Source organism: Miniopterus schreibersii (genome assembly GCF_964146895.1).
Source record: "Miniopterus schreibersii genome assembly, chromosome: 10".
Taxonomy (NCBI): domain Eukaryota; kingdom Metazoa; phylum Chordata; class Mammalia; order Chiroptera; family Miniopteridae; genus Miniopterus; species Miniopterus schreibersii.
This window is the reverse complement of record NC_138110.1, coordinates 82,976,385-82,989,051: the sequence shown is the minus strand read 5'-3', so window position 1 is coordinate 82,989,051 and position 12,667 is coordinate 82,976,385. Positions and strand designations below refer to the sequence as shown.

Sequence of the window (12,667 nt, the reverse complement as noted above, 5' to 3'; positions counted from 1 at the left end):
CTGCAGTGACCAACCGAAGACGTCTTGTTTGATGGCTGCACCATGTCAGACACCTGTGGGTCTTGGGTGCTGGTCCACACTCCATGGTCCTTATTAACAGAAATGGGTGCAAACCCCAAATAGGAGGGACCACTTCCGTTACTACTATTTCCAGAAGTGGCCATCAACCACCTTCAGAGGTTACCCAGTCTTTTGGAATCCTTGCAATCAAGAGGCTCTTGCTTTGAAGGCGCTAAATCCCCCTGATAAAAAACACTGCTGGCTGTTCCCGAGACAGCAGGCCCGGCCCCTCCAGGCAGCCTGGGGAGAACCCACAGCCCCTTCAACCTGGCTTCGCTTTGGAGAGAGAGCGGCAGTGTTCCAGATGCTCAAAATCCGTGCCAGGTTCCAAAAAGCCCCCGGGGGACACAGCCGTGACAAGAAAGAGAAAACAAAGCTGCGATTGAGCAAGTTAGACGCGGGTACGGCAGGGATGCCTCCTGCTCGGGTGGCTGTGTGCCTATCGGGCTCCTGCAGCTCCGTGTCCCGGGTGCACTGCCCTGAAAACCTCTGGTCCTGACCACCCTGTCTCCCAGTTTGTTCCCCAGGAACCAGCAGGACACTGGGGACCATCACATGGGGAAAGGATGAGACCTCACGTCCACAGGGCAGAAGGCAGGGACCCCAATGCCAGTGCCCGCCCAGCTCTGCTGCTTGTCCTGGGACACCCATGCCCATGTCACTGGCCACGCCTACGTCCCCAACATGCACTGTGACCCCGGCACATACCATCAACACCCTCACATGCTCACTGACACTTTTAACACAAAAACTGAAATCGGGTGTTAAAAATTTGGTTATGATATTTATAAAAACCAAACAAGAAGCTACTAACTCTGAAACGGTAGTTCCTGGCAGATGAAGCTCCTCAGGAGAAGGTGGTGAAATGGGGGCTGCAGCCGCTGAGGCCCCAGGAACCAAGGTCGTGGTGACCTCACAGAACAAGTGGGGACATCCCTGCATCCCGGGCGTAAGAGTGCCAGGCAGGGACCCAGAGGCTGTCCCCCTCGCCCCGGGCAATGACCAACATTGCAGAAGGTGCCTGAGCTGGACACGGAGGAGGCCTGGACGCCGTCCAGAGGCACCAGGCCGGGCAGGCAAGCCCCACAGAAGGAAATCTTACCCCCTCCGTCACTGGAAGACTAAGTGCTACTCTGTATCTCTTCCAAAAGGAATCTGAAGATTGGCCTCGGGAAACAATGTTTCTTTATAGCCACACGCAACTTAGTGTGCTTTCACGCATGCGCTACACAGACACGTCCACATGTGCCCATCCGACGCCCGCTCCTTCACGGGGGCCCAACACTCCCCAAACCCCCAACCAGATCTGCCAGTTCAATAAAGGGACATCAGTGTTCCCACAGCCGACAGGTGCCGACAGGTCCACATGACTGCAGGTGAGAAGCAGGACGTCAGCCAGTCAACCAAGAGCAGAGCCCATCCCGTTCCTGCGGGATGACGGTTATTATCTTTAAATGATCAGTGCGTATGGTATTAATAAAGCAAGTGCGAAACTGTATCGTGTACCTATAGGGCACGAATTTTAGTAATTAGATGTCAACAAACAGCTTCATTATGTTTGACTTGTCCCAACATTAAGTGCAGGTCAGAGAGATGCCTGCCTGGCGTCCCCCTGGCATTTTTTCACTACGGCCAGATTACTGCGTCCTGGTCCTCAACAGGCGCTAGAACGCCTAGTGTGCATGGGTTTCCTCACCAGCCCTGGTGCCGGCAGCGCACCCCCCGGCGGTCCTGGACCTTCCTCAGGGAGTACGGGTCTCCCAACACCCCCCTGGCGCCCCTCCCGGCCCCTCCCACCTGTGGTCACTGCTGCCCTACCTGATCACCCCCAGAGGACTCGCCGGCCTTTTCCTAGTCCTGACACCCGCTTTCCTGGCCACTGAGACAGAGCCTGGGCCACTTCCTGTGGTCTCTACACCCTCCTAATTTGGGGGTGGAAGAAATGCCCTGGGAGCCCCTGGGACGCAGGCACTAGGCCAGTGGCTGTGACAGGCGCACCCCCTCCCCACACAGATCAGACTTTGTCCATGGGATCTCGAGCTTTCTGGATGCTTGGTCCTCGAGGTGGAAACGCCCCCATGACAGAAACAAGCGCCCCACCCCAAGAAAGAAGCAGCCCCTCCAGTCGGGGCACCCGTGAGAACGGGCCCCACACTCACACCCACACTGGTCCACTGTCTGGTTACAGCCCTTGTGTCTGTGAAGCGACAGACGACCTAACAGTCCATAGAAAATGAATTTTCACATCAAAGGGAAATCACCGTCTCCAGGGAGGCGGCACGAAGCACGACCTGATGGAAGCGAGAGGTGTGGTCACAGATACAACGCTGGCTCCCAGGGCTGCCCCGCGAGACGCCCTGGGTGCCCCTTTCAGGGGGCCCCGTCACAGTCCCAGCACCCTGAGGACGCGGGGACCTGGGGGTGGTTTTGGACAGACCCCTACACTTCCCGCCCAGCTAAAACAATGTTACCGGCATCTACGACTTATTTTAAGAGATACAGCCAAGCCCACAGTTGAACCACCATTTGTTGGCAGGAAGGTAATTCTGAGAATTAAAAAAAAATTCTAGCCCTGGCCAGTCTGGCTCAGTGGTGAGAGCGTCAGGCCCCTCGGACTGAAGGGTCTTGGGTTCGATTCCAGCCAAGGGCATGTACCTCTGTTGCAGGCTCGATCCCTCGCCCTCTTGGGGTACATGAGGGAGGCGGCCCATCGATGTGTTTCTCTCCCATTGGTGTTTCTCTCTCTTTCTCTCTCCCTTCCCCCTTCCACTCTCTGAAAAGCCATGGAAAAAATATCCTCAGGTGAGGGTTAAAAAATAATAATTCTAGCCATTAGCAGAGCAAGTCTGGGGTCTTCCCCACCAGCTGCCCACAGGACTCAGCCCCTTGTGAGGTTCGGACAGACTCGGGGGGGGCCCAGCACGAGGGGTCTGACTGTTCTGGGTGACCGTGGGGTCCACTGGCAACCGGAACTTCCCGGGAAGGGGCTTCATCCGAACCAATGACAAAGAGAAAAACCACAAAGACAAGACTCTCCTAGGCATGAGTTCTCACTAATCAGACAAATTTCTAAACGAAGGCCCTGAAAGGGCCTCCCCACAAACCCTCAGCCGAGCTGATGATGTTCTCTCTTCAGAACAAAAGCGACCCCGCCAGGGCCAAGCCCCCCGCCCGCCCCGCTCCACTGCATTTGGTTTTATTACCAATCGAAACTGCATTCGAGTCTGAATTATTTAACTATTCAAAGGGATCCCATTTACATGGAATGAAAATATTTCCAGCAACTTTCTTAACAATCCTGAGATGGTCAGGCTGACTCACGTCATGTCGGGAGCCACCAAAGGGCTCAACACCCATCCGAGTCACTTTCTGTGGGTGCTTTGGGCACCTGGCCACCTGCCCAGGAGGGCTCATTAAATTACAGTGCAGGTGAGCACAAAGCAGCAGCAGGAGCTTAAGCAAACACAGGGAGCCTATTCAAAATGGTTTATATAATAAAAGTAATAAAACCGAGGCTCATCCCAGGAAGACAGGAACGGCCTGGCCCTCACTCTCCCAGTTCTCGGGCACCAAGCCCCCCCCCAACCCAGCAGAGCACAGTGCCCGGCACCCTGGAGCAAGAAGATGGACCCAGCGTGGGCAGCTGTGGGGCCTGGTGGCCGGCATGGGCGTGGTTCAGCTCCCAGGCTGGTCCAGCGCCGGCCGCAAATTCAATGCTCTGCAAATCCGGCAAGACAGGGGTGTAGGAATTATTTCATCTCATTCTGAGAAATAATTTCTTTCACAACCATACAATTTTATTATCTCTGAATCAGCACCAAAAATTTATCCACGTGCTTTCTCTTAAGGCCAGTGGCATTTGGCGTTATTGGGATCCCCAGGACCACCGTCCTGTGTCCAGGCTGCCCTTCCACCGCTGTGACGGAGGGAAGGCGGGACGGTGCTGACGTTGTGCACACGTGGGGCCACGTGTCCCCCAAGCAGGCGTTTCCAGCAGGAATCATCGCTCTGGCCCCTGAGCGTCCTGCGGTCCTTCATAAACTGAGAGACACACTGACATTTCGTTTTCATCTGAGGGGCCGTCCCCTTAGCGTTTGCTGGAGCTGAGGAGCAGGACACGAGGCTAGAAATAGAACTGACCTGAGTGACTGCCAGGCCCCGTCCTCCCAAACCCCTGGCAGGACCCCTGTCCTCGGAGCAGGCTGGCCGGTGCCCATGTGGCAAGATTATAATTTGCAGGTAATGGAAACAAAACAAAACCAAAACATGCTTGATGCCCAGACCTGCATAGAAACCTATTTACTGAGCAGCGAGGGAAGCGCTACCTGAGGGCAAGGGGACTGTGCAGGCCCCACAGGTGACAGGGCAGCTTCCAAGGGCACCGCTGGCCCCACAAGCCGCCCGTGAGAAGCCCAACAGAGCAGCCTCCATACAGCGGCAAACACCCCGAGGAATGTCCTGTAAGTGAGCCCCGAGGCCCTTCCGAGGGTCTCAGCCTGGACCACCTTGGGTCCTTACCTCTCAGTCCCTGTTTTCAAGAAGCTAAAACCATCAGGTTGATCCTCACTAGCCGTGGTCTTCCTTTGACCAACGTAACACAGAATTACAACACCCTCCACACAAACAGCCGTCCCTAACGGAACATCCCTGAGGATGGTGGGGCTGCTCGTATGAAAGATGCAGGTGCTTGTCCTGAAACTCAAGGGTCCCGGCCCCCCTCTGAGTGCCCAGTGCTCCGGAGGCAGGACCCGCACCCGGCGTCCGCGGCAGGGCTGACCTGCACAGGAGCGGGGCTCCGGGGCTCTTCACGTCACCCTCACGGCTGCTGAAAGAGGCTTGAGAATCAAGATGCCGCCAGGGACATCCCTTGCACAAGGGAGCGATGAGCGACGAAAGGCCACCGGTCACGCATGCGGAGGGCGCAGACTGGCCTGCACCGAGCTGGAGGTGGCCGGCTGCTGGGGAGACTCCAGCCAGACCCAGAGGCCTGGCCAAGTTCCTCCGGAGTTGCCAGGGAGACAGTATTGGCAGCCGTAAGCCGGCCAAAATAACCAAGCAAACAGGAGCCCTGGCGGGAAGCTGGGCCACGCCCGCCTCCCAGCTGACAGCAAGCGGCTATTTCCTGAGACCCAGAAAGGAGCAGGAGGCCCACTGCCCATCCGTCCTCTGCCCCGGGGGGTGGGGGTCCCTGGACAGGAAAATAGATGGGACAGATGGGTGCGAACCACACGCCTGCCCAGCTCCGAGCACATTAGTTTTCAAATTCTTTTCCATTTGCACCTGCTGGGCATTCTGGGAACAAAGAACCCAAGACCCAGGCAATCCCTTGAAGCAACAGGTAAGACAGAAGCCCCATCAGTGCCACACAGCCAAGAGCACGAGGTGGCCTGGGCGGCAGGGTGGACGGAGGGCTGACCCATCCCTGACTCCTGGAGGCCTGGACACGGAGGACTCAGCTCTCAAGACAGAAGGGATCGTGACGGAGACGAGCGGCCGGGCGGCCTGTGGTCAGGACTGGCCTGTCCTTCTGACAAAGCGCCCGTTTTTGTGCTCAGCATAAGCCATAAAGCTCTGTGTCACCAAGCTTACAACGGAGCTCGGTGTCAGTCACTCATTCATTTATTTATATCCAGGCTCGGCCTGGAGATCATGTGAAGCCTTCGCTATCACCCATTCGAAACTGGAGAATTTAATGTAACAATGTAACAATGTAGTAATTTAATAATTAATACGTGTAACATAAAATTAATAAGGACAAGAAGACAGGACTTCGTTTATAACCGCCAAAGTGTGGAAGGAACCAAAACGTCTTGCAGAGGGTGATGGATGAGCTGCAGTCCATCCAAACAGTGGAATATTATTTACCACCGAAGAGAAACGAGCCGTCCAGCCATGAAAAGACCCGAAGGAACCTCAGCGCGTACTGCTACGTGCAAGGACCCACTGCGGAAAGCTACCTACTGTTGACCCCAACTACGTGGCCTTCTGGTCTTTCACACCACAGAGAGGCGGGGAGTGTGGCCCGCACCCCCGGCGATCTTCGCTGAATCAACAGAAAAGTGGTTGAACACCGAGGGAGAGGCTTCCGATGGGGACAACCTGGGACGAGCCCACAGAGCGGGGCACAGAGCCTCAGGCAGCCAGGCCCAGCAGCAAAGTCAAGGCCTCAGATCCCTCCAACCCGCCTCTGCCTGGGCTCCCGCGGCCCCGGGGCCTGGAAACCGGCAGCCGGGGAAGGCGGTCGGGAGGGCGGTTAACGAAGACCAGCCAGCCTCGGTCTGGTTGGAACATCCATTTTTTAAAAATGACCAGGGTGTTACAGTCTTTAAAAGAAGAGCGGGGAACGATATGGAAAATATTATACAATCGCTGCAGAAACTCAGCGGAGCCAAGTGTGCTGTGTGCAGCCTCCTCGACTCACCGCCACGTGGACGCCGGCCCACAGAGAGGGGAGAAGGGGCTCCCGGCTCCCCACGCCCACCAGCAGACAGGCTGGGATCTCTCGGTGGCTTGATGCTTGTTCAAGAACCCCCATTTGGGGGTGGGGGGGTCCCTTTATTAGGACAGAGAAGAGAAAATGAAAGAAAGGAAAGGACCTGGCCCCCCGGGGTTGGGCTACTTCCCCTTTAACTGTTCTGGGAGGGGCAAGGGGCCTGAGGCTGCAGGGCAGGGACAGATGGGGGGCTCTGTGGCCCCCCTGCCCTCTGGCAGTGACCACTCACCACCTGTCCCCAGGCCCTGTCCAAGTCGGGCCTTGGACACTCCTGCCCCTGGCTTGAGCGGTGCAGTGGCCGCCTGGAGCTGGAGGCCCCCTGCACAGGAAAGCTCCAGAGACCAGCACAAGTGTGACCCACAGGCAGGGGACGCGATGCTCCTTGACGCCAGAAACCGGAGCTGTGGCACCAACCGGCCTCACAGGGGCTTCCCCGCCCCCCCCACCCCCCAGCCATTAAACTTGACCTGTTTTCTGCCTGCTCCACAGGCCAGGAACAAGACACAGGAGCAGGGACACTGTGGGTGCTGCCCTGCCCTGGGTGGGGGTGGGGTGGGGAGCAGAGGGGCACAGGGCAGGGTGTTCCTGGGCAGAGAGATGGGGAGGGGCTGCTCCAGCCCCAGGCCTGTCCCAGAGGCTGGCTCCTCCAGACCTCCTCCCTTTGCTGACCCCTGTACCCCCAACCCTCCCCCCCTGACCCCTGCATCGCCTGGACCTGCACCCCTGGACGCTCTACCTCCGACCCTTGCACCCCCCAGTCTGCACTCCATCCCTGCACCCCCAGATCCTGCATCCCGGCCCGCACCTTGTATCCCCTGCACCTTGGGCCCTGCACCTCCGACCCGCGGACCCACCTGGGGCGACCCCCGCGGCGCTCTCGTCGCTCTGGTTAAATTCGAAAAGGAAATCAAAGTCGAACTCGGGGTCCTCCTCCAGCCCCGTCATGTCGGGACGGCCGGTCCGGGGTCCCGGGTCAGAGTCCAGGGTCTGGGGTTCGGGGTCAGGGCCGGGGTCAGGGCCAGGGTCGGGGTCCAGGATGGGGTCGGGGTCCGGGACCAGGGCCGGCGCCGGGGGTCACTGCCAGGGTCCGAGGCCCGGGTCGGGTCTGGGGCCGGGGTGCGGCCGGGTCGGTCGGTCCCCGGCCGCGGGCACCTGTGGTCGCCGCCGGCTCGGCTGCGCCCTGCGCTCGGCCGGTCCCGGTAACGTGACTCCGCGCCCCTCCCCCGCGGCCGGCCCCTCCCCCGCGTTTCCGGGTTCACACAAACAAGCCCGGCGGCCGCGGCCGAGTTTTAAATAAACTCCGGGAGCCTCGGCGCTCGCCTGTCACTCGCGCCCCGCGCTGGCGCCCCACCCGCGGGCGGGACCCCAGAGTGTCCCCGAGGCCGGCGCCGGGCCCACGTGCGCGGGGCACACGGTCCTGTCCGGGACCCCGCGGTCCCCGCCGACTCCTCCGTGACACCAAGTGGCGCAAAGAGCAGCGACTGCTCCCCAGCGCGACGGCGACACTGTATCCAGGCCCGCTGACTTCGTCTGCAACTTTGTTTCTTTTAAGGCTCTCACGCTCTCCGTCCTCTTCTGGGAGGAAGGGGGTGGCGCTTCCCGCGAGGCCCGAGCGTCCCGGCTGGACCCCAAGTGCCACCGCCAGCCCCGCGGCTCAGGGCACCGCCGAAAGCGCAGGGGGAACAGGGGCGCCCCCACGGCGGGCGGGGCCAGGCGCCCGCACCCGCGTTCACGCCGGGTCCCTAGGCCTTTCTTGCCTCGGGCGTCTGACTCCCAGGCCGCGCCTCTAAGGCAGCCCTTCTTTCTGTGACACCCCTTCCTCCAGCCTCCCTCCTCCTAAAACTCACAGCACCCTCCGGGGCGTGCGGAGCCGACCCCCCGCCACCGCGTGGCAGCCCCGAGCCCCTCGGGGTTGAGCGGGGCGTGAGCCCAGGGGGCGCGGAGCAGCGCACCCACCAACACTGGGCGCAAAGGGCCAGGCCCGCGCAGCGCCTCCGGTGCCCTTCGTCTTTCTCCCAGCTGTTTACTGTCCCCAGGGGCCTGGCACCGGTCAAGCCAACATCTGCCACAGAAGGGAGCAGCGGGGCCACTGCCCCAGAGAAGCGCACACTCGGGGTGTCCAGTCGAAGGAGGGGCGGCCCCCGGTCCGCGATGGCCATTCTGCTGCTAATTTCCCCTCCTTAATGCCCCGCAGGCCCTCTGCCCCGCGGGCATTGCTTTTTCCAGAAGCAGAGACCCCGCTGACCACGTGACCCGCCCGCACCCCGAGCTTCTCTCCCGTGACCCTTTGCAAAGGGCTGGTTTTCTCCAGTGATAAACTATAGTTCACTTTGGCCTGATTTAGTTTCTAATAATAGTTCTCACTTTGAGATGTATGTTGGAGGGTTGTTTTGTTTTAGTTAGCTTTTTCTGCTGACCTTCAGGCAAATGGAAGTTCTGTTTTCTAAGCCGCAACGTATCATTTTCTGTTTTTGTGTTTTGTTTTGTTTTTTTAACTTCAAGCCGCCTTCTCACCTCTGCATAAAATTGACACAAACTCTTTGCTCCACTGTCCTGGGGAGGGCGGGTGGACACTCCTGCCCTGTCCCCTGGGCCCCCAGGATCCAGGACTCAGGGTTGCTCATCCCAGGGCTGAGCTGGTCCCCACCTGGTTTCAGATCCCCAACCAAGGGGACCCGGTGCCGTGGCCCCTTTTTAAAATGCTCCTCTTACCAGCACCTCAAGACTTTCATCTTATAAGGGGGGTGAGCTATTAGCCAGTTTAGCAGACACCCCTGTCTCGAAGGGAATGTTTAGCTTGGCACTTCCTCGAGGCTGTGGGTGTCCCCGGTGCAGGCTCCGGCCCTGAGTGTGACACCGTGGGCGCCATCGCCCTTCTAATCTGGGTGAGGGAACAAGGCCATGAAGCTAACGCGGGAGAACAGGGGCGCTTTGTTCTGTGAGGGGAGCCTGGGGCATTCAGTGTGGAGCAACCTCTGAATGGGTGGGTGGGCGGCTACCTACAGGCCTGCATTTCTCAGCATTGGGGGGGGACCAGCTCCGGGACATCAGAAACAACAGGGCCTAATGAGCTTGGGCCCAGGTGCTCATTACACCAGGGGAGGCAGGCAGTGCTCAGGTTCTGAGAAGGCACCTAGTGCCCCAGCCCTGGCAGGAGGGGCGCTGGCCCAAAGGGGCGACCCTGCCTCGGTCGGAGGGCCTGTCTTTACGATGGATGGACCGCACTTTCCGGTTAGCCTAATTCTGCCGTCCTCATAAAACACACGGTATTTGTTTAGTCAAAGGGCGCCCTGCACCTGGCACCGCCTTTCAGCAGAGACCTTCTGACACACATCTCCCCAAGTAGGAAACAGGAAAACTCACCCCGCCCCCAGAGATGGTTTTTCCTCTCTTGTCTTCATGAAAAGGTTCTTTGCTGCAGGATGGACCCCTGACTGTTCAAGTAAAAAACAAACAAAAAAACCCCCAAAACCCTGAACTTAGAAAGGCCCGCGTTTTTAGTTTTAAAGCAGTGATAAGAAACACGTGGGGAAAACTTTGAAATAAGTGTCCAAGGGTTTTCGCTCAAAACCTCAATTTTTTTTAACTTTTTCTTTTAATGGCAAGGCTGGTCCTGTAAACATTTCCTGATGTTTGCATTTTGACACTTTCTAAATTCACATGAAGTGGTAAGAAACGTAAGATACATCTTCCCGCCTTGACACACAATAGGTGGAAAGCTCTAGGACTCCAGGCCGCTGACGGCAGGACTCGGCTGAGCCTGTGGTCCCGGGCCCTCTGCTAAAGGTAACCGGCCCCAGGGGCGGGCGTTCTCTGGAAACCGGCTCTGAGGCCTGGCGCTCCCTGGACGCCGCAGGAAGCAGCCGCGTGTACTTGCTGGCGCTCCGCAGAAGGATGTCCGCCCTTATAAATACCAGCACGCGTTACCCATCCCATCCGCAGGTTTGCCAGCTTTCTTAAGATAATTTAAATAAACTGCTTCAGCGCTGAGAAGGCATTTGGGAAGATGTCGCCCAGCTTCCCCCCTGCGCTTGTCAACCAAATGCCTCCGTGGGGTGCTAGTCACCCCCTTCCTGACGTTTCCAGACACCCGAGGGAGCCTCCCCTCCCCGCAGGAGGTCCCGGCTCCCCGCTCACTGGTGGCCCTTGTGAGGGACAAAGCGGACTGGGACTGGGAGGCTGCCCTACGGAGGGCGGCGAGCGCACCGTCCGCAGGGGACCTGCCATCACCAGGCTTCAGGGCGGACGTGCCGTCCTGTGACCCTGCACAAGCACCTGGAAACTTGGCGGCCCCCTTCCAAAGTGTCCTGAAGCGTTTCCTACGGTCGGCACTCTCGCGTCCACAGAACTGAAAACCGCTACGCTCAGGGGCTGTATTCGGACAGCGCGTTTGATCCGGTTCAGTCCTACATCCGGCCTCCAGCCCGACGGCCCGAAGGGCTCAGCAGCCGCGGAGGCGGACTTGGAGGCCGGCGCTTGGAGAGCGCGCTCGCGGAGGGGCGCGGCCCCCACACCTCCTGTTTGGCTGGTCTTCGAAGCCACAAGGTGGCCTCGCCCCACAGGGCAAGAACACAGGCCTCCCCAAACGTCACTTCATCCCAGAGTGTCCTCTGTGGTTCTGACGGCCCTAACCTCACCCGTCCCCAACCGCCCGCATTTGAACTGAGTTTCTACCGCGGGGACTCAATGCGAGGCTGCACCGGCGCAGGCCGAGGGCGCGCACTCAGCGCTAGAGAAGAGGAGACACCTATTGGCAAGAAGGCGCGGCTCGAAATCAGGGCTGCTCCGGGGAAACACCAGGGGGACACCGCTTCCCAATCTGTGCCGGCGCCCGCAGCGCGCAGGGGACCCGCGCCCCTCCCCGCGCACACTGGCCGAGCTGAGTGGCCCCTCCCGGGGTCGAACCCGGGGGGCCAGCGGGCGGCACAGGCACCGGGGCGGCGGGAGCGGGGCTGGGGGGGCCGGGCCAGGGCTGGGGGGTCGCGGGGGGGACCGCGCGGGGGGCGGCGGCCCCGCCGGCTTACCTTCCTCCGCCGACTTCATGGTGCCGCCGGCGGGCGGCGCGGGCCCCAAAGTTTCTCCTCTCCCGCAGACTGCAGCCGGAGAGCCGAGTGGAAACTTGGAAGGGACTGGAAAACTGGTACTTGGCATCCACGCGGCCGCGGCGGCGCGGAGCAGGAGGAGGAGCGGGAGGAGCGGGCACGGCGGGGGTCGGGCTCCCCGGGAGGCAGGCTCCGGGGCAGACGCGCTCTGCCTGGGTTCAGCGTCGCGCGCCCCAGAGAAATGTCATCGAGGGGCGTGTGCGCGCGTGGCGGGGCGGCTGCGGCCGGGGACCGAAGCGGGGCGGCGGGCGGCGGGCGGCGGGCGCGGGGCTCGGAGGTGTGCGCCCGCGCCCAGTCCCCGCGTCTGGCAGCCGAATCCCTCGCGGCGACTGTGCCTGCGAGTCCGGAGTCTCAAAGTCTCGCTCTGACGCAGGGCCGCGCTCTGCCTCCTGCCTTTTTAAAGCTGGAAAACACCTCCCCCGCCTCCCGCCACCGGGCGCTCCCGCGCCCCCTCCCTGCCGTGACATTACGCCCCGCCCGCCGGAGCCGGCGCGGCCCCGGGGACCAGTGCTGAGCGCGGCCCCTCCCCGCGCGGGGCTGCCCCTCTCCCGGCCCGGGGCGCTCGGGGGGCGGGCAGGGGCTCGGGCGGGGGGGCCGCGCGCGGACCGGCGGGCCCGGCTCGGCGGGGGTCCTGAGAGTCGCCGTCCGCCTCGGGGCGGGCAGGCAGGGCCCGGGGGCGCCCCGCGCCGCATGCTGAAATCATTATGTAAAATCGCAGGCTTCCCCGCGGTGGAAATTTGGAAAAGCGCTCCCACTGGCAGGCCCGAGAAAGGAAATTCCCACCCCGCCAAATCACTAACAGATTGCACGGCAGTCCCGGGACCTCGACTTACTGCCGTTTCCCTGAGTAGAAGCCGAGCCATCCCGTCTCCGGTTCCAGGAGCTGGGGGCGGGGGGCAGGGGAGCCGCGCGCCCCTCCCCGGCCCCCAGACCCCGGCTGGGGATCCGCCCGCGGGGCCGGGCCGGAGCCGCCGCGCAGACACGCGGTCCACGGAACACTTCCCTCTCTCAA

General features: G+C 60.7%; 1 protein-coding gene across 6 annotated transcripts in view; it reads right to left on the bottom strand.

Moving 5' to 3' along the window:
* Positions 1-12,026, bottom strand: part of NFATC1 (nuclear factor of activated T cells 1) — a 93,152-nt gene extending 81,126 nt beyond the window's left edge. For 2 of the 6 annotated variants that reach the window (XM_081149841.1, XM_081149843.1), the window contains exon 1: positions 11,578-12,026. In XM_081149841.1, the coding sequence (XP_081005967.1) occupies positions 11,578-11,704 (127 nt within the window). In that variant the 5' untranslated portion in view covers positions 11,705-12,026. Of the gene's footprint in view, positions 1-7,407; positions 7,736-11,577 lie in introns of those variants that run through there. The other 4 variants (XM_081149840.1, XM_081149842.1, XM_081149844.1 and 1 more) reach the window with 3 other exon arrangements.
* Between the last annotated feature and the right edge of the window lie 641 nt (positions 12,027-12,667).